Here is a 24853-nt window from a genome sequence, read left to right as displayed (position 1 = left end):
ATAAAGTTCTTTACAGAAATATTTGTCTAAACTTGATATATTTATTTGTTATAAAACACTTTACATAGCCTTATCAACCCATTATCAAGACTCATCCATCATCATTGCCGAACACATAATTCATTAGAAAAGGTCTTCCCGAATCGACTGGACGTACGCACTGACAGAAATATTTGCCACTGGTCTTTACTCAAACAACGATTCACTCATAAATGCATTACTGAAAAAGGGTGGGGTTAATTGTTTGTTTGTGTAGAATCTCAGATCCGTTAAAATACAATTTTAGATAAAAAAAAAAATATCACCCTCTCCTTTTGCCAAAAAAAAAACAAAACTTGTAGAAGCAATACTATTTGAAACAAACAGAAAAGATAGAAATGTAATAATCCAAAATGACTTTCTTAAAGGAGCAACCACTTTACTTAAAAAAAAAGGGGGGGGGGACTCGGAGTCCGATTTTTTTCTCGCGCGAAAGTTAATATTCAATTTTTTTCGATGGTACCAATTCAATATTTAACACTATAATGTATGGGGAAACTTTGGATTCAGACTAATCATCTGTATGACCCGATTTGTTTTAATCAAATTGTGGGAAAATCCATTCCCCCTTTTTTTTTAAAGTCAAATGGTCGTTCCCTTACTGCTAGAAAAGTTGTTCGGAAATTTGAGTTCGGTTCTACGTAATGAACATTGAAATGACATTTAGTTTACAAGTGTGAACAAATCTTATGTACAGGTAACTAAACAAGGTGTATAGATGTGGACAAATCTTATGTGAAACTAGTGTAGATTACATTAAACCAAATGTAAACATGTTTACTGTACAAGGCATTTGGTGTGAACACGGCCTTAGTTAGGTCTAGTTTAACCCGAATAATCCAGTCGTTATATTACGATCACTTCGATCACACCCTCGAGAAAAGTAGTAGATAGAGGCCACTGAATAATTCGAGTTGGGTCTAATTGAGTTTCGAATGTTTGTGAATGAACTAATGAAAATCGACGTTATACTAAACTCCAAAAATTAAACACATAAATGAACTATACAAATCCTTGAATTAACTAAAATTAAAAACAACCCACAAGAATAAAAAAGACAGACAAGGAGCTCCCGACTTGGGACAGGCGTAAAAATGCGGCAGGGTGAAACATGTTTTGTGAGCCGTGAATTCAACCCTCTCGCTATACATAATTGTACCTCTGGCAAATGTAGAATAAACGAATCAAAACTTGTTGATACATTTGTCTTAAATAAAGTATATATATAGAATTAACAATAAACAATAAATACATAGTTAAGCAAATAATTTTATAAATTTCAATGACAAAATCAGACTTTACAGCTTCAAGTTCTCTATTCCACAACTTTGTTTTACACCGTTACTTTTCAAATACAATTTAATTGAATGGTCTGTATCATATAACCTCCTTGTTTATATTTACAAAATCAACAGATAATTTATAATGGATATCTGCTTCGGATATTTCTTCTTAAATCAAGGATCATTAACCTTTATTTGGCTGACCTAGAGTTTTTAAAATCATAGTGGGGATCCCTTCTAAAATCTTTTGCTTCTGGAATTATCGTGTAATTGCTAATAACATTAATTACGCAATATGCCTAACGGCAAATCGACATCTATTGGTGGGTGTTTGTTTAGGGGAGTTATCTTTTCTTATCTACTGGTCACCAGACGATCAGAACAAATTGGGAACCAGAATAGAAAATTAACACGAGTTATCTCGCCTTGAAATGTCCATAATTCTTGTACATGCTAATGCCGCTACAAGGCAGCACTTGCACCCATAAAGTGGAAAGGGATTAATATAAGTTGCAAAACTTGTTTCCCAATCCACTATAAATGAATATGTTTAAACTAATGGAAGATTATGGAAATATGCTGCTTTCTGCGATGTATATTGTGATATTGTAAAATAAATCAAATGAACGATTTAACCAAGTTCAGGGGCGTATCTGAGTTGAAATAAAGTGCAAGCATATATCGCCGAGCGGAGCTAGGCGAAAAATTTTTGAGCCGAGCGAAGCGAGGCGAAAATTTTTTTGGACCATTTTATGATGAAAATGATAAATACCCTATCTGTTTCTTACTATACCATATTTCAAGAAACGATAGTAACATCCTAGTGGGTTTCGTAATTTGGAAACCCGGGAACAGATAAGACACAAAATGACGAGCAAAAACTTTCAACATTGAAAACTAACTACAGTTAGTTACTAGTATGGTGTGGTGTTATACTACATGATCAATTTTACATGGGATTCATTGTCTCAATATTTATAATAAATATTTGTAAGTATGCATTCTTCTTTTTCGTTGCTTGAAAATTTAAACAAATCAATTTTGTATCACATATACTTAGATATCCCGAAACATTTATTCGAAAAATGCAGACATATACGGTGGATTCGTTATTATTCGTTGGATACCAATTTTCGTGAATTTCGTGGGTAAAGCTGAACCACGAAATTAAATGTTCAACCGTTGAACAAATTTCTTTTATGCAATCTACGGCAAAACCCGTGACGAAATTACTGAATACAAATCGGAACATTCAAGTTTTCCTTAATCCATGAAAACTGGTACCAACAAAAATAAGTGAATCTACATTAAAACACGTACAAAAAGTTCTAGTATCAGTTTTTATATTTTACTTTTTAAAAAAGTTTTTAGAGACTGTAAAGAATATAAATTTTAATCTGCGCGTTTTGTATAAATGTTTAAAAAAGAACTAGTTGTATAGAGGTTTCTTATGAAGTGTATGTTTCTATATTTTTACTATTATTAATTTCTATATTTCTATTTTAATCTTAATTAAGACCGGCAAAATAGCAAAACTCTGTATAAATCGCTTTTTTGCCGGAGCCTGAAAAATAGCCAGTGACCACTGCCTTTTCGAATGATGATGATGGGAGTTTATCAATGTCAAATTAGAGTTATCTTTCTTTATATACAACTGACTGATTCCTTAATCCAATTTTAATAAGAGCATTTGGCTATGGCAAGCCGTTGTGGAATTTATTCCCTTTTTACAAGGATTTGTATAGATCCTTGCTATTTATTAATGGTAATAAATCATTTATTAATATTAAATATTATTTTTTAATATTAATAAATCGAATTTTTAATATTAACAGAGACATATATACACAGAGATTGGCAACTGTAACAGTGGTCAGCGAAATCTAATCCAAACATCGCATCACGCGAGACTTTAACGAGATCGCCATTTTGTGAATATATGTCTCTGATATTAATAAATATTTTTTAATATTAAAAAATCGTCATCAGTATGAGAGTATTCTGTGAAAGTGTGAGCGAATCGGATCTTTTCTTTTTGTTTGATTTTATGCTGCAATTTGCCCTTTTAAGTTTAATGCTGTTTTTAAAAGTTCATATTTCTCTGGGTGAGCTCGAAATATGTACCAGGATTATTTCCCGCCATTTCTGAAATCCACATGAAGATGTCTGGCGACCTGAGAGAAACAACACATTCGTCATTACTTTGGCACAATACACTTGTTTACAACACACTTAATACTATAAACCTTTGTAAATCATAAACTACATGTTAATCATTATATATGCAGAGTAATATAATGTGATCACAAGTAAATAAGCCTTGAGAAATCAGGGGAGGCAATTATGTCACAGGCACTTGTCTCAGAATTGTTTTTTCCTATATACCTTAATATAACATGTTATATTAAGGTATATAGGAATTTTTTTTTCTGAGACAAGTGCCTGTGAATTATGTATATCTTGAACATTTTGGCCTATGGGACATTGATAAAAAAGGATACAAAAACTTGATAAGGGAGCTACCATTTGATTTTTATGGGGTGGGTGGCTAGGATGAAATTTAAAAAAAGGCAGGACAGGAGTTTTGAGTAAAAAAACAGCAGGATGAGCAACTTGGCAAAAACAAAAGGCAGGATGACTATTTTATGTAAAAAAAAAGTCGGGATAAACTAAGAAAAAAAAAGGCAGGACCCAAAAGAGAAAAATAAAAAGGTAGGACAGAGATTTCAACTAAAAAAAAGGCAGGACAAAATTTTTCATCCTTAGCCATCCCCCCTTCCCCCCCCCCTTAAAATCAAATGGTAGCTCCTTAAAGGCCAAACTCGAAAGCACCAGAAAATTTTCCCTGCTTTCTGATATGTTATAATACAGATTAATAGTCATAAAGGAGCAATCATTTAACTTCTAGGGTTATGATTCAATGGTCTAATGTCAGCAGGACTGCATGGTGAGAATGGACTTGATCCGATTACATCACTACATCTGATCAAAACCTTTATACAACCTATTCTTACGTACGGTATTTAGATATACAGAAAACGAAACACCAATCTGCAAATTATGCGATCAAGGCGATGAAACTCTTTGTCACTTCCTGTTGGACTGTCAAATTCTAGAACCTATCCAACGAACATATTTTCACCAGATCGATGAAATATTACAATTAATATTGGAAGAAAATTTTACAACACTTTCCAGTCATGATAAAATCCAAATAATTCAGGACTGCTCGTTACACTATCCTGGACTAAAAGGAAATAGTAAACGAATGAATATGCAGGCAAATGTCGTATGCGTTACATATAGCAAGCAGAGCTCCAGATAAGAATTCACAAATTGGGTTTTTTACCCACCATTTTCTTATACAATTGGGTGATAAAGTTTTTTAATTGCATTATCAATTCATATTCACCCCTCATGTTAATATCAAATTTGGTTTTTCACCACCAAGCTCCTTAATGTATTGGGTTTTTTCATCAACACAATATTGAATATTTAGGGAATATCAACCCCAGATTTTTTTCCATCTTAAATATGTTTCTTTCTTTGTTTAGCCTGTTTTACTTGGTTTAGGGTTAGGGTTAGGGTTATTTGCTAGCTGTTTCATTTGGTTTATTCACTGAGTAGCAATTGTAGGTTTAATTTGTGTTCCTTTTCAAACCGTCTGCCAGTTTTGTATTTTCTCATATAAACTGATACAAAACGGATATACATGATATATTTGTATTCACAGGCACTCGTCTTATACCTTTATATAATAAATTCTGAGACCAGTGCCTGTGTGTGTATTCCGGCATTAATTAACCGTAAAATGAAAAAAAATAGTATATAAACTCTAATTATACTTGAATGTTTTTGTTTTATTCCAATTTTCATAAATCTGGGTTTAGTTGTCTTTTATTAAAACTTTTGGTTTCTGATGCTTTATCATGTCATAATTGATTTGGCCTTTCACTTTTTCCAACTGATTTCGTTTTTGAGGAAACCCCGTTTTTATCAGCAATGTTCTCTTTAAGATACGCACACACGCCCGTGTGTTCCATGGACGCTTTCTAAAAACACTGACTGAGTCTTGTTATCATCATAACTTTCCCTCAGCTTTTCAAAAGAAGCAGAAAACATGCTTCTATATTCAATATTTTTACCGGACATTCACTTTCGTTTTAATTCAATGTATGTTATGATAAATCCCGAGCAATGCGAACAAAATTTGACTATATGACACACGCTAATTGGATAAACCCCGAGAAGATTGAAATGTTTTCAAAAACACGTGTACCTATTGAGCAACGGAAAACTTTAACAGGGACCCATTTCAGTTACTTGATGCAGGGATCTATTTTTAGAACGAAAGGAAATTTCCAATTATAAATATTATAAAAATAGTTTACACGACGACTGTAAACAGATAAGGGTAAATAACGCAAATGGTAGCCAATAAAAGGATTGAGAACTCATGGTTTTGGCATATAATTGGGTTTTCCTTTGAATTAATTGGGTTATCGAACCCTGCAATGTGCAATTGCATTGGGTTTTTTATTATTTGTATTGCGTGATCACGCAAATACGCAGCTTATCTGGAGCTCTGTAGCAAGATACCGATCCTTCGACATTAACAGAAAATGAGGATATTTCATTATTGTGAACTGATAATAATATGTTCCGAACATTGATACTCCCGTATGTATACTGTTGTTGTGCCGAGAGCATACCTATTATATAGTGTACTGTATATATATATATACTCATATAATGTTGAAATTATTTTAAGCATGGCTAATTCAGTGATACATGTAGGATAATATGAAACATTGATATCTCCATACTCAAGTGAATTACCAATAATGTGTGTAAAATAGTGTAAATAGATGTGGTGGTGAAATATTAACTACTCAAATGAGGTCGTCCCAAAGTGGACGGAGAAAGATTTCTTGGTAAGGTAAAGGCGGATCCAGAATTTTTCATAAGGGGGCGGGGGCACTGACTGACCTAAGGATGGGCCTGCTCCAGTCATACTTCAATGATTCCCTATATAATCAACCAAATTTTTCCCATGAAAGTGGGCACGTAGCCCCCAGGTCCCCCCTCCCCTGGATCTGCCTATGGTCCGATTTATTGTTGGGAGTCCAAATTTTTTTCAAAAAAGCACAACCAATTTTATTTAGTTTTTCAACTTTATCAGTGAAATTTATTTTTCATCATTAATATTTAAAACTAAGCAATGATAAGGTATGGGAAAAAGCTGGATTCAGGAATCAGTTTCTTAAAAATAATCTAAAGATTCAGATTTATCATAACTAAGTATTTTTGTGAAATTGATGGACAGAATATTTTGTTATTATTAGCTGGTTGGACAAGGATTTTTATAGTAAAAACTATACAATGGCTTGAATACACCTTATATTTTGTCCGCTATTACTGGACATGATACAAGATCCAGTAAAATTTTGACGTCATAATACATGTAGTAGGGAAAAGGGATTGTTAAATGACATCAAAGTTCAAGCAGGACTGATTCTCGGGTCAAGCAGTAATAGCGATAATGTGTATGGCTTAAATGGCATAAATATTTTTTTCATTGAAAAAATGTAACCTTTACCTAATAGTAAACCTTGGACAGAGTTGTACAACATCACAACATAAGAAAGACTATAAAAATCAGTTGAAAAAGGCTTTACTTATCACAATGATTCAAATCGCTAAAACAACAAACAAAAACAATAAAGACACAAAGGGAAGTTCTGAGAGTACTCAGTAGTTACTGGAAAGTCTGAGAGTACTCATAGTAGTTACTGGAAAGTCTGAGAGTACTCATAGTAGTTACTGGAAGTTCTGAGAGTACTCATAGTAGTTACTGGAAAGTCTGAGAGTACTCATAGTAGTTACTGGAAAGTCTGAGAGTACTCATAGTAGTTACTGGAAAGTCTGAGAGTACTCATAGTAGTTACTGGAAAGTCTGAGAGTACTCATAGTAGTTACTGGAAGTTCTGAGAGTACTCATAGTAGTTACTGGAAGTTCTGAGAGTACTCATAGTAGTTACTGGAAAGTCTGAGAGTACTCATAGTAGTTACTTGAAAGTCTGAGAGTACTCATAGTAGTTACTGGAAAGTCTGAGAGTACTCATAGTAGTTACTGGAAAGTCTGAGAGTACTCATAGTAGTTACTGGAAAGTCTGAGAGTACTCATAGTAGTTACTGGAAAGCTACTTCAAAGCCCATTGTATTTATAAAAAAAACTTGAACCATATTAATTTTTCAGAGTTTGTCGTAAAAGATTTAACAGTCACTTGATGGTGTGTAGATATGAATTGTTGGTAAAAGAAAGAGCTCTCATCTTATCATTCCATATGATGAAAACTTCAATGATGAGAAGATGATGCTGATTAGATACAAAGATCAAAGGTCCATAGTCCTGAAAAGTTTCTTTCCTAACCTACATAATCCAGGTAAGACTAACTGCCCAATGGATGAGGATAAAAGTTCTGCTGCCTTCAATGCAATTACACAATCACAATTTTCTCTCGGACAACACTATTAAATCATTGTGGTCCTATGACTAGTGCAGTTGATCAATGTTTGTGACAAAAGTCATCTAGGAGAACTAACCTGGACAAAAAATGTGGAATGTAAAATTGTAGAATAACAATATGTCCCCTCTTTTCCATACCTAAACCTAAAGATTTTGAGAACTGAAGACCAGTACCAAACATGATCCCCTAATGGCATTTTGATGCATGGCTGTTGCACATCTAGAGGAAGGATTATGATAAAAGTGTGGTGTAACAATTAAAACATTGGCAATGATTTTTGTGTTGGCATAACACATGTTTCCTGAATAAGCTTCCATCACTGCATCAGGTAGACATGAGACCAATAATTTTTTTAAATGAGATTGCAAAATTGTAAAACCCAGAAAAACGTGAATGTACCCAAATTGCACCAATTTGGCAGTTGTTTCACCTATGTTAATTTATGATCCATACCAAAGTTTCCATTCTGTGTTTATTTTTTAGATGTTTCAAACTTTCCTGATTAACTATTCTACAGTTCCACCAATTTGATTTTACATCCATAATGAATCATAGTAGAATGGGTCTGGACTGATTTCCAAACGATCCATGATTCTGTAATTAGGAGTAGCAGTACCCAAATTGCATCCATGCTTAAATTCACGTACATCCTTAAAAATAGACTATTAGATGTTTTGTTATATTTCTAATTCTTCAAATATTTAGAACAAACTAACATTAGTTCATGCTGTCAATTCTTTTTTTTTTTAAATTGATGCTCGTAACATATTATATTTGTTCTTATTAAAAAAAAAAGATTGTTTTGTGGACATTTCATCACGACGTTTCCGTAGATTTGACTTTTTCCAGTGAAGAATTTACCTGTTGATCTTAGTGTGAATGTTTTGTGTTATTTAGATATATTAACCTACTTGAAAGACATAATGTCAAATTATAAAAAATACAATTTCTTTTGTTTACTCCTTTTTTCCTTCAATAGAAAATTGTGCACTTTTGTTCAATATAAAACAGGGTATTCATTTGGAATAGGAGGGCTGCCAGTGTGCTCTTTTAAAAATGCAACTAAAAGAGATTTTTCACTTTATTCAAACCTAATTGGAACTCAAAAGCTATGATATTTAAGAATTAAACATAAGGGCAATGGGGTCTTTTCAAGCTTCCAAAGAGAAAAAATATAAAATTACAATTAGAGTTATCTCTCTTTGTTTATACATGTAACACATTGAAATGATATTAATTTAAGCAGAAACATATTTCTATTACAAATGATAAAAACATGAAGGTATCTGTAGGATAGGTATGATTGATGCTGTTGTTTACATCCACTGAAAAATTGATTTTTTTACAGTTCTATGCAAAAAGGAATGGTTTGTGATTGTATACGAGCTTTTGATGAGAAAAGAAGAGTGTTTTATGTAAAGAGATGGGTCTGTCTGGCAAAGTATTGAATATAATGTATTAAGAACTATTGTACATGTACCTAGAAGTTCTAGATAACTAATGTACGTGTACCTAGAAGTTCTAGATAGTGTCAATCTCACCAGATAACGCTGGTTGTAATCTGTTGTCAGTGTTATATATGTTTACATTCATATACATATAATTGATGCTGTAGATCCTTAAAAGAAATTACCTCGTTTTTATTGCGATCTTTATACAGTGATAGGATAGGTTTCGCAATAATTAAAAAATTTATTATATTTTTTAGCATTATTTCTATGAAGCATTATCTTAAATTGCAATAATTACTGTAGCATTTCTTGTGTCTATTATTCAGCAATCACAATAAAAATTTTACCGGAAAATTACTGAATTTACAGTAGTTGGTTGCTTAAGTTTCAAACTAATGCTTAGTAAAGTCATTTTGGTCAGATTTGGTGTTACAAAATCTATAGAAATAGATAGTCCAATGGGAAGTATTTCATACATATTCTGGACATGTTAGTGTAGTAGTCTTCAATTAAAACAAATGAATTATGTATGTTTGTGTTTATATGATAACAAAATTTCTTAAAGTTTGATAAAGTAAAAATTTGAAGGTAAAAAAGAATTTCCAATATATATACACAGTGACCACACTGATTTCTTAATCAAGAATTATATTAATGTTTTTTTCCCTATTTGATTATAGACCATTATTAACCAAAACCTATTACCTTTCTACAAAAGTTTATCAATTGTATATAATTGTAATGTCAATTTAATTGTATTGTCAATTTGAATGGATATGAATTGAAAAAAATTATTGTCGTTTTTTTTCAGTTAGATGGGAAGTATATTTTAGGTAGAGAAGAAAGATGAAAGTTCAGTCTTCAAGAGGATCAGGTAGGATTTTTACCTTTGTTATATTTATCAATTATATAAATAGTTTAGTTAATCTGACCAAAGGCTAGTTTAAACTTTTGCTATCACTTGCATCCATTGTCTGGCCTCAATAACCTTTTCAAAGATCTTCTTTATAACCAATTGAAGGAAACATTGATATGATTGATCCCTAGCTGAAAATATAACAAAACCGTAAATGAAAGTAATTGTCTGATATCTTGAAACAATTTTATTTTTATTTTGCATGAACCTGATGTTAGTATATGCAGAAAATAATAGAAAACTTTCAAGTTTGATGCATTTCCGTCAAAAACTTTGGTTTTAGTGAACATCATTCGTGCTTTTAGAGGCATCGTCACTTCCGTTCAATGTTGAGCAAGTGGTTGGAAAACTATGGTGCTATATTGTACAAATTATTCAGCAAATTGAATTCTCATAATTGACAATCAGCTTTCATTAGAGAATTGTGACTAAGTACTTACTGAACAAACAATATTTCTAGTATATCCTGCATAATGACGATCACTAAGACGCTTGATGAACATTAATAGTGCAGGGATACAGGCGATCCCCTCTATCTGGTAAATGAATACATAAAGGCGTGCATTATTGACGAGTTTTTCCCGGTGCCTGACAAACTCGAAAGTGGTCTAGTGGATGCAGTGTTTTATGTTGCATTTTTTTAACTGCTTAAGCTGTTAATCTTATACATTAACCCTTTCCTCCATAATGACACCTTTGACGCCACCCCCTTTACTCCATAATGGTGCCTTTTGACGCCTGTGTAGTGTCTCAATTAAAACATTCTCCTATGAAAAATCTATATCAGACTTAATAAAAAATTGTATCTAATTTAAAAAGGATATTCATGAGAATATATATACAAATGGAATTTCATTGATGAAAAATGTTTGTTTTCTCAATGCATTAAGACTTTAAACATGATGGTTTTTTTATATATCGAAAAAATCCTATGCGAATTGAGTATGTAAAAAAAAAAATTCCATGGAGGAAAGGGTTAAGATTCAATGTGTGGAGACACTTTAACAACTTATGTATTTCTTATAAGATCTAAACTAGAGCATAGAGATATGTTATTTGCCATGTTACCATTGTCACAATAATTTTTGTAAAAACAGTAATTTCACACCATAAATAGTTTTAAAATGGTAGTTATTAGTTTTCCAAAAGTGTTTGATTGTTCAAAATTTGTTTGATATAAGATCTAAGGGAGATAACTCGTGTCTCTTTTTGACATGTATTCTGGAGTAGATAACATCTTGTTAAGCACTGTCAAACATATTACATCACACATCAGAATTACTATAGCTATGATTCATCTGGTTGATTTGACACTGCATATCATATATTATTGAAAGAAAAGGCAGTTAAAATGTATTTCAGTCTAGTGTACTATAGTACTAGTTGTAGGATTCTCATATTTGAGGGGCGTTACCCCTAAATACATGAGACGACTACATCTGATTTACATAGAAGATATTAATAAATATTTGATCTTTTTCCGTTAAAAAGTGCAATTAGATAAAACAGGAATAGTGTCATATTCTGTTCACAAATACTTGATGAGACCATTAACATACATGTGATGGACTGTGAAACTCAGATCAGGAGATTTGGAAATTTTGGTCAGGAGATTAGGACTCAGATCAGGAGGTTTTTTATCGACATAAATTTTGTCATAAATGTAACCATATGAAGTAGAAATTGTGTTTTTTCTACAAATTGTAATATGTTTAAAGTACCCTTATTGCCTTTCTATTTGAACAAAATAAAATATTAAGAAGAATCTTGTTTCCTGTTTAGTTTTGTTTTGTTTTTGATAAATGATTGTTCACTGCTTGCAAATAAATCATTATATTTATCTATCTTATCTGTATAGATTTTTATTCATGTCTCCATCTCCTGATCATTGGTAAATGTATAGACAAATAAGAAAGAAATAAGCTCTACATGTTTGTTTGCAACATCATAAATTAATTAAAAAAATAACAAACACTAACAGTAGTACTGCATGGCTTTTAAGCATTATGAAAGTCATATTTGTAGAAACCTTAAAAAGACTTTTAAACATTGTAAAATGTTTTGCTATTTCTAGCTTACACAAAAAAATCTTATATATTCTATCATCTACAATTCTCAAACCCAAGGTTTTGTAATCTCAATTAAACTAGCTAGAACTTTTAATAATTTTTTTTATCATTAAAACTTTTAATGGTTTAAGGAATCAGATTTATTATATAAACTTCAATTTAATCCTTGAAAGGAGGTCTAGATTGCTAAAATAATTTATAAATTTATATTTTTTTATTTGTTCCAAAACATTTAAATTCATTTAATCAACATCCTTTTATGATTATTTGATTAAAATATTAATCATTTAAAGTCTTTTTACAATTTACATTTTTAAAAGCAAAATAACTGAAAACAGGATAAAACAAAGGGAAGTAACAAAAATGTATTTCAATATTCCCAATACACATCGTTTTTATAACTCAACGGCAGTTAGCCAGAGGTAAACATCGTTGATTACCAGTATGTTTGACACCCCAGCTGTCAAGTGAAGCCAATTAATTATACATCTTCTTTGATGTACAGGTAAAATTTAACACATGTGTCAATTACACCCGTACAGTAGTAAGAAATGATCAAATATGGCGTCTGAAAATTTTCATTCATGAAATTTTCATACACGGGAGTTTTTTCTCCTAAACGGGAGGACGGGAGGAGACCCCTGAAAACGGGAGTTTTGTACTCCCGTCGGGAGGTTCACATGTATGCATTAATGTAGTAAAGTTTCTTATGGTATTTTCCTAAAAAAGAAACGTTCATATATACTTCAGATAAAAACAAATCTTTCATATTACCGTATATTATTTATGAATAAATGGAAAAATGAAAATGCCTTACTTGCAGAATGTTGGGTAGGGAGACAGCATTTTTGTATCCCAACCCATAGAGTGGATGGTCTGATACAATGACATTGTTCTTTATATGTCTGTCCACAACTTGAACTCATTTTCTTCTCAGTATCTGTTTTAAGGAAGGACTTATACTAGGTCAGGAACAACAGAATATTGAGTTGCACTTAGAGAATTTCAACATCTTTTTTGTTGCTCCTTCAAATACCTAAACTATTAAATTATATGTTATTGGGTGTTTGACATGATTAAAGGTGTGTTATGTTTTTCGTACACACCAAAGGTTCATATTAAAAGCTGATAAGACAAGCTTTTTCATAAAGCTATAACTTCTAACAGTCAGTAATTCATAATAAATATGACCTATCATACTATTATCTTTTGTAGATTTGGTTAATTACAAAATCAATGAGTTTTTTTTTAATGATAAATGAACTTGGTCAATAAACTTGTGGAAAATGCAGGTCATGTTATAAGTGAGATCTCAAAATCTTTAGTCTTTATCTAAACTCCATTGAGCATATACGAACAAAAATTTCATAAATCATAGTAAATTTTAAAGTGATTTGATATGAATGATGAATTTTTCCCTCCATTTCAGATTACACCATAAATTCTTTACATAATTAAATTATCATAAATTTTACATAACAGGGTTTTAAAATCATTTTATTTTCTTATTATTGAGAATAACTTGTCATGCAGAACCTTGTATGCAAAAATAAATTTAGAATGATAAAACACTAAAAATAACAATTGAGACATAAAATGTTCTTTAGGAGGAAAAAAACAAACTTGAGCAATACTAATTTCAGTAAAACTAGATATAACTGTAGCAAATCATACTGGAATTATGGTCAATGTGAAAAGTACAATCTTATATTTATATTTTTATATTTTTAAATTTTAAGAGTAGAATGTATTATTATACATCATGAACATGAACTTCAGGAAGAATAATGTCATATAAAAAATTTGGGAATTTCTATAAAATCTAACTGCAAAAGGTCTAACTTTGACAATTTAAATTTTATCTAGTCTGGAACTGTTACCAAATAATTTTCTTTTTTTTTAATTAATATTGCCAAATAAAGAAATGATTGATTATTTTTATGCCCCACCTACGATAGTAGAGGGGCATTATGTTTTCTGGTCTGTGCGTCCGTTCGTCCGTCTGTCTGTCTGTCTGTCCGTTCGTTCGTCTGATTGTCCGTTCGTTTGTCCGTCTGTTCCTCCGTCTGTCCCGCTTCAGGTTAAAGTTTTTGGTCAAGGTAGTTTTTGATGAAGTTGAAGTCCAATCAACTTGAAACTTAGTACACATGTTCCCTATGATATGATCTTTCTAATTTTAATGCCTAATTATATTTTTTATCCAATTTCATGGTCCATTGAACATGGAAAATGATAGTGCGAGTGAGGCATCCGTGTACTTTGGACACGTTCTTGTTTTTAAATAAGTCTGATCTCTTTCATTAAAATGTAGAATGTTCTTGCATATAATAATTTGTGATTAAATTGAGACTTTTCTTTAATTCTAGAATTTGAATTTTTTTTTATACTTCTTAATGGAATATTTGAAACATATAGTCCCTACATTAATTATCCAATATACCATGTGCGGCCAAAACAATTGGTTTTTAACCGGATTTTTGTGACAAAAATGTCGGTTATTGATTTGGGGATGTATGGCGGGCGGCCGGGCGGTCGGGCGGGCGGCAATCAAATGTTGTCCGTGCATTAACTCATGAACCGTTCAACCAAAGCTTTTTAAAATTTTAATATGTTGTTCCTGACAACTAAATGAAGGTCAAGTTCAATAATGGCGATTTTGACTTTTACCGTTCAGGAGTTATGGTTCTTGAAAGATTGAAAAATGGAGTTTCCAGTCGTGTCCATGCATTTACACATGAACTGTTCTACCAAAGCTTCCCAAATTTTAATATGTTGTTACTGATGACAAAATGGAGGTCAAGTTCAATAATGACGATTTTGACTTTTACCGTTCAGGAGTTATGGTTCTTGAAAGATTGAAAATGGTGTTTCCAGTCGTGTCCGTGCATTTTCTCATGAACCATTCAACCAAAGCTTTTGAAATTTTTATATGTTGTTACTGATAACAAAATAGAGGTCAAGTTCAATAATGACGATTTTGACTTTTACCGTTCAGGCGTTATGGTTCTTGAAAGATTGTAAAATGGCGTTTCCATGTTGTTGCATTTACTCATGAACCTTTCAATCTAAGCTTTTCAAATTTTAATATGTTGATACTGATGACAAAATAGAGGTCAAATTTGATATTGACGATTTTCACTTTCACCATTCATCAGTAATGGTTCTTGTGATATTGCCAGGACACAAATAAATATTAATAAATCCGGTTTGCTGTCGTTGTGACAGCCTCTTGTTTAATAATAACATAAGATTCTTTTGACCTAAATGGCCTTTTTAAGAATTGAGACAAAATAATTCAGCCGAGCGAAGCAAGGTGCACATTTTTTTTGGGGGGTATGGAATTAATGGTGCAAAATCCTGCATTCTAGGCATTTCCAAAGGGTATGACAATGTTTAAGATTTAGACACTTTTTATATAATTTTTCATATCTGATGACATTTACTAGCACCAAATTTTTAACAAAAAACTTTATTTAAATTTATATGTCAGATAAACATCCAAATATCAATTTGAATCTGTCGCCAGAACATTCTAACAAACATCGATTCAGTAGAGTTTGTCAATTTGTCTATGGCCGGTTTCGTCAAATCGTTTCAGAATATTTGGCCTGCTGACATCCTTATTGCGATGAAAATGGAGCATGGCAAGCCCACACAATCTCTCGTAACTCATGCATGCCATTTCCCAAGTTTTCAGTCGTTTCAGCATGTCCAGGGCATTGTGTGTCTTTAGCTGTAGTAGTACAAGTTCTATCATCAACACATGATCAACGTCTTCTTGAGCGATTCCTTCTCCATCAGCAATTCGGTAGCAGCATTGGTAGTAACAGTTTTGTTTGCAAAAGGGAATTAAGCTTTCCTGTAAGCACAAGTCGCTGTTACAAAACATTAAACTCGCTTTAATGCTGACAAAGAGTAAACAAACTAGGGATAGAATAAGATAAGATACCTGTATATGATTCTATCTAGAGTTAGTTTACTAGTATGATATGGGTACAGGGGAATTGTACTGGAGTTTTCGCCGTTTGCCTGTAGTTCCGTGATTTCAAATTATTTATCGAAATATTCAAAGGCAAGATTTTTTAGTTCCAGAATCGATAAATTTAGGGGTCAGGGTTTTGGGTAACTGATCCCGAAATTTTGAATATAAAAACAAGAAATTCTGTAGTCCCGAATTAGAAAAAAAATCCTGTTTTAATGGTCCTACGTACTGTTCCTCAATAATGTCAAATTTGAATATGCGATGTTAATTTTAAGGTTAAAGAAACATTAGCCCTTGGTAGGGGCCTCAGTGGCTGAGTGGTCTTAAATAGTCCAACTACTGTATCACTAGCCAGTCAATACTAAGGTTGGGAGTCAGTGGCTGAGTGGTCTTTAGTAGTCCAACTACTGTATCACTAGCCAGTCAATATTAAGGTTGGGAGTTCAAATCCCTCACAAGACAGGTAGACACAAATCTAAATTGACTAAGATTCACCTGCGAGTTATCCTACAGAAGGTTATGATTCTCTCCAGGCACCAATAAAAATTAATCCCAACAAAATAGCACAGTAGAGTTGAAAGTGGTGTTAATCACTAACCAATCAATCAACCAATCAATGTTAGCTTTTGGTATGTTTTAAGGGTGCATTAAATTAGAGGTTGGATGGTTTATGATCTGATATTTATTATTTGCCAAGACAACATAACTTTTTGTGCATATTTCTAGTAGGATATAGGTTGTATAATTTTAGGGAACCAGTAAATTATTTTGTTGAATATTTACCAATAGGGGAAATTTCATGTTTTTTTAAGTACACTATTTGTCAATTCAATCCAGTGTTACTTAAAGCTCAAATGTAACCAAGGAAATGTATCTTGAAAATATATGTCATGTTGATGCTGAAAATGAATTGTGATGTCTGCTGGATAAAAAAATGGCTAAATCAGTAAATGACAATTGTATATGTCAATATATGTATAAGCAGAAAATGCTGTTAGCAAATTGATTAAGTTTAAATTAAGACCAAATGAACATGTTTAAAAAACAACAGTTGAGCTATTGAGAAATTTAATTCCCCCCCAAAAAAAAATATCTGGATTTAACAAATGCTTTGGGAAAATTATATATGATTTTTGAAAACCATTTTATTTAAAAAAAACAAAAAAAAACAGATAAAACCTTAGTAGAAAACTGCAAGTAGATTCTTTATTTTGATTTTGATTTGTCTAGTAAATGTTACTAGATAATAAATACCTTTTAAATATTTTATAATTTCTTAGACATTTCATGCTTCTTATCAAAATGTATGGGCATACAATAAATTAAATAGTTCTGCCAATAAAAACCATAATTGGAAAGTTTATGGGTGATGAATGGCTTTTAGACTTTATAAAAGTTTGTATTAAATTGATATTATCTTTATCATTGGAAATAAAAGTATGTTAATACACCTACCAGTTTTTTTTGTAAATTTATACTTAGTTTTAATAGTTTTGTTGGCAACACATAGGGGTTATACTCATTTACTTATGAAAAGAAATGTATTTAACCCATCCCTATACAAAAAGGTAATCTGTATCATTACTATACAGTAACACAGTACAAAATGACATTGATGGTCTCAACGTTTTATCAATTTATCACAAAAATGTAGACTGGGGAATTTTGTTTTTTTCTCTCTTTTCTCTCTTCAAAATTCTTACCTTGAAATTGTAGGAAAAAACCGAGTGAGAGAAAAGTTGTTTATTTGTGGGAATTTTGTGTGCGGCGTTTTTGACAGTGTTTTCTCAGGCTGGGACAAGGATATATTTAACTGTTTGGCACTATTATCTTTGATGTGAATCGTGCCAGCTGATATTGTTCCTTTCATTGTTTTGGGTATAAATGTGTTGTGTATCTGAGATGGAGTGTGCACTTTCAGGTAAGGGAGCAGTAAGGAACGCACATTGTGATTCTAATCATCCTCTTAATTTATATATTGTAAATTATTTGTAAACACTTTTTATACTTCTGTTATTTATTTATATACTATAATAAACACCTGATAGTGTATAAGTGATTAATCTATTGTTGTAGTGATAACAATGCTTGGACTATATTTGTAACTTAAGACAGTTTAATTTAGAAAAAGTGGGGGGTATTTTTGCATAAGAAAGACAAACATTAATTCAATTTGACAAAGTTAAAAGAAATTGAATTTTTGTAAAAAGGTTACATTATTTCCCCCCTTTTTGACACACATTTAATTGCATAAATTCCATTTACTCCACCAAAGCTAGAGATAATACATCAAGACATTTGTTATAGATTTGAAAGTATGTGCCAAATAAAAGAATGTTTTACTTATGATAAATGTTCCTACTTAATTATATGTGAGAGTTTGTTGTGTAAACTGCTTTGCTTTATAAATAAGTGAAGTTTACGACTGCATGTTGTATATCCTTAGGTCTACATGGAAATATTGCTTTGATTATAAAACACGGAAATATGCATGTTGATAAATAGTGGAAGATGCTTTTATTTATTTAAGGAGGGCACTTTAAGGGTGGTGGAGAAATAATAATTAAGGAAATCATTGAGGGGGTTGGGGTAGGGGGTATGTAGCATTGTTGTGGAGCAAAGGAATGTTTCTAAATTTGCCATGAACTAATTTAAAGAAAATTCTTGATAGAGACACTTTCTCTCGTTATGAATATATTCTATATGATTTTTCTTTATATTTTCTGTAGTCATTAAGGTTTTTATTTGAAACAGTAAGTTGTCTGGCCTTGGGGAAGAGATTCCAGGGTGTCATGGTATCCCTAGGTTCGCAGCTGTTAATGAAAACAGCATGTTACATTCCAACATCAGCGTGGAAAGAATCATGTTAGAAAAACATATTATTACATTTATATTGCTTTATTGTGTTAACATTTTATAATGGTATTTTGTTTCCTTTCAACTTCATTAATTATAATGATATTTACCCAATATTAGTTCCATAAATAAGAAAACAAGTATTTCAAAATTGAAAATAATGTTCATTTAATATCATAACCTTAACAAAGGGAAACAGAAATATAGGTTTCAATTGATATTATCAGCTAAGTACATTATATAGTTAATTTTCTGAGTTATATATTAAAATTCTGGAAAATGGCATTAAAAACTAAAATATAATTTTAACATAGTTGCATTCATGTTCATTTATGAAATTGTTTTCAGAAAGTAAGAAATTATTAAACAAGACTTATCTCAGCATAAACATATCTACAAATCATGGTAATATGATGAATAGAGCCTGGAAATCCTTATTGATTTCATTAGCCTTTTATCTAAAGATGTGAGTTTGATTCTCGGAGATGAATTTAGTTTTGATTCAATTCTGTTTAGATTTAAGCATAACATGCTCATCAGTACAAGAATAAAATCACTACCATACATAACTTCACATGGGAGTGTGACCGAGAAGCCTAAGTTGTTGGTCTACTGTATCACTAGCCTGTAACCACTGAGTTTGTGAGTTCTAACCCTGCTTTGGCAGGTGCTTTTGAATCCAATCCTAATTGAAAAGTATTATCAGTTTTCCTGCAAAAGATGATTCTCTCCTAGTATTCCAGCTACAGGCCTTTACCAATAAAAACTAACAACTAGGATATGGCTATTAGTGCTCAACTCCAACAATTAATCTATCAGTATATATCATCACGAAACAACAGAGAAGTATATAAATATCAGTTCTTGTTCACTAGCAGTTAAAAGTCCTACAATTAAATTATTTATACATGAATCTACCACATATAACACAAATCTTTGATATTTTCAGAACTTTGACTAGACAAAATGGACACCTATTCAAATATAGGTTTATAAATTGCCTCCTAAATAATTTGTAATATTCACATTGTAATAAAAAATGGAACTCATCTTGAATTGCAAGCAGCTAAAGCACAAAGAGTACATTTTCTACCTGACCAATTTACTGTAAAACAATGTCTATACTTCTACAAATAATTTACATGACAACAGTCTCAAAAGACTAGGGGTTGAGAGAAGTCAAAAATGTACATGTTAATTATGTCATGTTCAGTTAGTCTGTTTATTTACATTGCATACACTATTTTATATGCATATTAATTGTTCATTCAATCTTTCAATTCATTTAACAGTGTCTAGAATAGATTTTGGATTGATTTGTTGGAAGTTGCTTGCCTTTGTCTTGAGCTTAGAGGTTGATTTTCTTAGATAATTATACCCCCCGCTTTGAAAAAAGGGGGGTATACTGTTTTACCTCTGTCTGTCTGTCCCATGAATATTTTGGTCGCATTTTTCTCAGGAACTACAATGCCAGGATTTCTGAAATTTGTTTTCACGCTTTATATAAGTCAGTTATACCGTGTGATGCGTTTTCAGATTCATCACTCAACAACTTCATGTTTACCGAACACTTGTATCATTTTACACATGATGGCCAAGTTGAAAATTTTTGTCACATTTTTCTCAGGAACTACAATGCCAGGATTTCTGAAATTTGGTTTCAGGCTAAATGTAAGTCAGACATGCCGTGTGATACGTTTTCAGATTCATCACTTGACAACTTCCTGTTTACTGGACACTTGTATCATTTTACACATGATGGCCAATTTGAAAATTTTCGTCATATTTTTCTCAGGAACTACAATGCCAGGATTTCTGAAATTTGGTATCAGGCTTTATATAAGTCAGCCATACTGTGTGATGTGTTTTCAGATTCATCATGTGACAATTTCCTGTTTATCTAACACTTGTATCATTTTACACATGATGGCCAGGTTGAAAAGTTTCGTCACATTTTTCTCAGGAACTACAATGCCAGGATTTCTGAAATTATGTTTCACACTTTATATAAGTCAGCTGTACTGTGTGATGGGTTTTCAAATTCATCCCTCGACAACTTCTTGTTTACCGAACACTTACATATTTTCACACTATTAACAGTATCCACTTGCGGCGGGGGTATCATCAGTGAGCAGTTTCGCTTGTTTCATTTGTTTCTTTAGATTTTGTTACACTCTGTGTAAAGCTTAGACTTGGTTCTTTGGACTGATTTTGTCACTCATGTCTAGAGCTTAGATCTTTGTTCTCTGTGTTGATTTCTTTATCCCTTGTGTAAAGCTGAAAGATCTGGGTTGATTTCGTTACCCTTTGTCTAAAGCTTAGATCTGGGTTCTCTGAATAAAATTTTTACGTGGAAGACTGGCTATTGCGTTTCAAGAAGTCATACATCTGCCAGCAATACAGGATATAAGAAGGCTCTGCTTTCTTTTAGAAAAAATTCTATAAGCCATTCATTAGGGGCCAACTTATGAATTGGCAATAATCAGCTAGTGCATGTGTGCATCTGCTCTTGAAATTTTAAACCCCTTTGAGTAAAGTGATGAAACTTAGAGGGATTATTCCCCACTACAAGAAGGATTGTCACATTCAAGGTAAAAAACCTTTCATTAAAATCATGTTACAAATGCTGGTTCAACTCTGTATATATGTGCAAACATAGTTTCAGCTCTAACAAAGAAATTTGAAAGTGAATTTTGTAGTGATTATTTGACCCTTCTAGAAGACCCTCAATAAAGAAGGTGTTTTACTTTCATGGATGTAAAAAGATTATAAATGATCAAACTAAAAAATCTGTTGGATTTGGGACACTCTCCAACATATACATGTACACATGTGTAAAGATACATTGAAGGTCAAGGTCACAAAAAATTAAACTGTATCTTCTCTGTACTACAAAAGGTATCATTAATTCATATTATTGGGATTCAAATAAAGATGAACATAAAAGCTGAATATTACTAAAAGTATTAATGCATTAATTAAAATTTGTCTTCTCTGAGTATAAACTATGGTTAATGGGAATAATCTTCATAACTATTGAAATAGCATATCACTATTTACTTATTTAAATGTGGTGGGGCACTTCATGATGGCTCCCATCATAATCCTCCCATTGACAATTAAAACAACTGAGATTTTCTGTGTATTACTATGATCTGCTTTGGCTATATTTTATATGATATACCAGTTTAAACAAAATTAAACCCTTCAAGAGTTTCCAGTTGCTAACAGACTCTAGCAGGTGAAGCACTTGGAGCAGATTATTTATGTACAAAAAAACAATAAAAATATACAAATCATACAAATCTACAAAGGAATTTGTTCAATTTATTTTAATTTTTTTTTTATTTCAAAACAAACTGATAAATCACAAAATGTGTTATCTGAATGTAGTGCACAAAAACTTGTACTTTAGTAAAAAAAAGAGTTGTCTGTTTTAATAATCTTCATACTGAGTAGCATTCTTACCCATAAACTTCTTTTTTTTCCTTTGGGGGTTGGGGGTTGGGGGGGGAGTGTCACCATACTAGTTGCAAATTAGCTGGTTATTGAAGTCACCATAATAATGGCAAATTATCAGGTCTTTGTGGTCACCATACTAATAATGGCAAATGATCATGCCATTGTCATCATAATAATGGTTAACTATCATGTCATTGTCACCATACTACTGGCAAGTAATGTTATCATAAGCATCCTACTTATAGCAAACTATCAGGTTACTGTAGTCATAATTTAAATGGCTGACATTTTGTGTATCCGATTGCCCGGAGTCTACTGTACTAGTCATCTTTCTCATGACAAATTACTATGTCAATGTTGTCATCATACTAATGGCAAATCATGTCATTGTAGTCATACTAAAGGCAAATTATGTCAATTTAGTCATTATGGTAATGGCAAATTATGTCAATGTTGTCATCATACTAAAGGCAAACTATGTGAATGTAGTCACCATACTAATAGAAAATTATCAATGACTTAATTGTGCTAAAGGCAAATGATCATGTCATTATATCATTATAATCATCACACTATTGACAAATTATCACAAATGCAATTTGTCATGTCATTGTAGTCATGTTAAAGGCAATTTGTCATGTCATTGTGGTCATGTTAAAGACAATTTGTCATGTCATTGTAGTCATGTTAAAGGCAATTTGTCATGTCATTGTTGTCATTGTAGTCATGTTAAAGGCAATTTGTCATGTCATTTTAGTCATGTTAAAGGCAATTTGTCATGTCATTGTAGTCAACATGTTAAAGGCAATTAGTCATGTCATTGTAGTCAGCATGTTAAAGGCAATTTGTCATGTCATTGTAGTCAGCATGTTGAAGGCAATTTGTCATGTCATTGTAGTCATGTTAAAGGCAATTTGTCATGTCATTGTAGTCATGTTAAAGGCAATTTGTCATGTCATTGTAGTCATGTTAAAAGTAATTTGTCATGTCATTGTCAGCATTTTAAAGGCAATTTGTCATGTCATTGTTGTCAGCATGTTAAAGGCCAGTTATCATGTCATTGTAGTCAGCATGTTAAAGGCAATTTGTCATGTCATTGTAGTCATGTTAAAGGCAATTTGTCATGTCATTGTAGTCATGTTAAAGGCAATTTGTCATGTCATTGTAGTCATGTTAAAGGCAATTTGTCATGTCATTGTAGTCATGTTAAAGGCAATTTGTCATGTCATTGTAGTCAGCATGTTAAAGGCAATTTTTCATGTCATTGTTGTCAGCATGTTAAAGGCCAGTTATCATGTCATTGTAGTCAGCATGTTAAAGGCAATTTGTCATGTCATTGTAGTCAGCATGTTAAAGGCCAAGTTAAAGGCCAGTTATGTCATTGTAGTCAGCATGTTAAAGGCCAGTTATCATATGTCATTGTAGTCAGCATGTTAAAGGCCAGTTATCATATGTCATTGTAGTCAGCATGTTAAAGGCCAGTTATCATGTCATTGAAGTCATATTAAGGTGGTACCTAACACTACAGGGAGATAACTGTAAAATTAGCAGAATGTTTTAATGACGTGTTCTTAATGGAATATTAAGCTTCTCAATGATCAAAATAAGTGTTTGTCAAACTGCTATATAACCAGTGTAATTTTTCTGATTAAACTGTTGGTTCAAATCTTTTGATTTTTTTATATTTTTGTTAAAGGGTCAAAGGAAATACTTTGTCAAACTTTAAAGAAAATTAAACGAGCCAAATTAATTTTAGTTTTAAACTTTAAAGAAAATTAAACGAGCCAAATTAATTTTAGTTTTAAAGTGTTAGGTACCACCTTAAAGGCTAGTTATCATGTCATTGTAGTCAGCATGTTAAAGGCGAGTTATCATATTATGGAACCATCATACTTATGGGATGGTTATTCATACTATTGGAAGTGTTCTTATTTCACATTATCTTATTGTATGAGTTGGACATGGTGCTTATGATTTTGACCAGCAGGCACACACAATTAAGCTCTTGTTGAACAGATAAAATGGAAGTAACAATACAAGATTGAAAGGTGGTAAATGTAAGAGTGATTGGGGAGATAAGATTTTGTTGATGGCATGATTTTAATGAGCTGAATACCTTGTTCATTCAAAACTTTATAAGGAACTTGAGTAAAAAAAAAACAACATTAAAGACACCACACTTATAAATTGTGTGGCAGCCACAAGTTTAATCTACAAAAGTCATCATCATCAGTGGTGCTAAAGTCCAAAATGTTATAGGCTTAA

General features: G+C 32.0%; 1 protein-coding gene across 8 annotated transcripts in view; it reads left to right on the top strand.

The window, feature by feature from the left end:
* The first annotated feature begins 3530 nt into the window (after window positions 1-3530).
* LOC139521686 (vitamin D3 receptor-like) overlaps window positions 3531-24853 on the top strand; it is a 160569-nt gene continuing 139246 nt past the window's right edge. The window contains exons 1-5 of one of the 8 annotated variants that reach the window (XM_071315207.1): window positions 3533-3659; window positions 7582-7768; window positions 8336-8495; window positions 9201-9293; window positions 10115-10177. In XM_071315207.1, coding sequence (XP_071171308.1) covers window positions 10150-10177 — 28 coding nt within the window. In that variant the 5' untranslated portion in view covers window positions 3533-3659; window positions 7582-7768; window positions 8336-8495; window positions 9201-9293; window positions 10115-10149. Of the gene's footprint in view, window positions 3660-7581; window positions 7769-8335; window positions 8496-9200; window positions 9359-10114; window positions 10178-17833; window positions 18192-24853 lie in introns of those variants that run through there. The other 7 variants (XM_071315210.1, XM_071315213.1, XM_071315206.1 and 4 more) reach the window with 7 other exon arrangements.

The sequence above is a fragment of the Mytilus edulis genome, chromosome 4 (assembly GCF_963676685.1).
Source record: "Mytilus edulis chromosome 4, xbMytEdul2.2, whole genome shotgun sequence".
Classification (NCBI taxonomy): Eukaryota; Metazoa; Mollusca; class Bivalvia; order Mytilida; family Mytilidae; genus Mytilus; species Mytilus edulis.
Note: the sequence above shows the minus strand (reverse complement) of the source record. Positions and strands in the feature narration are given on the sequence as shown.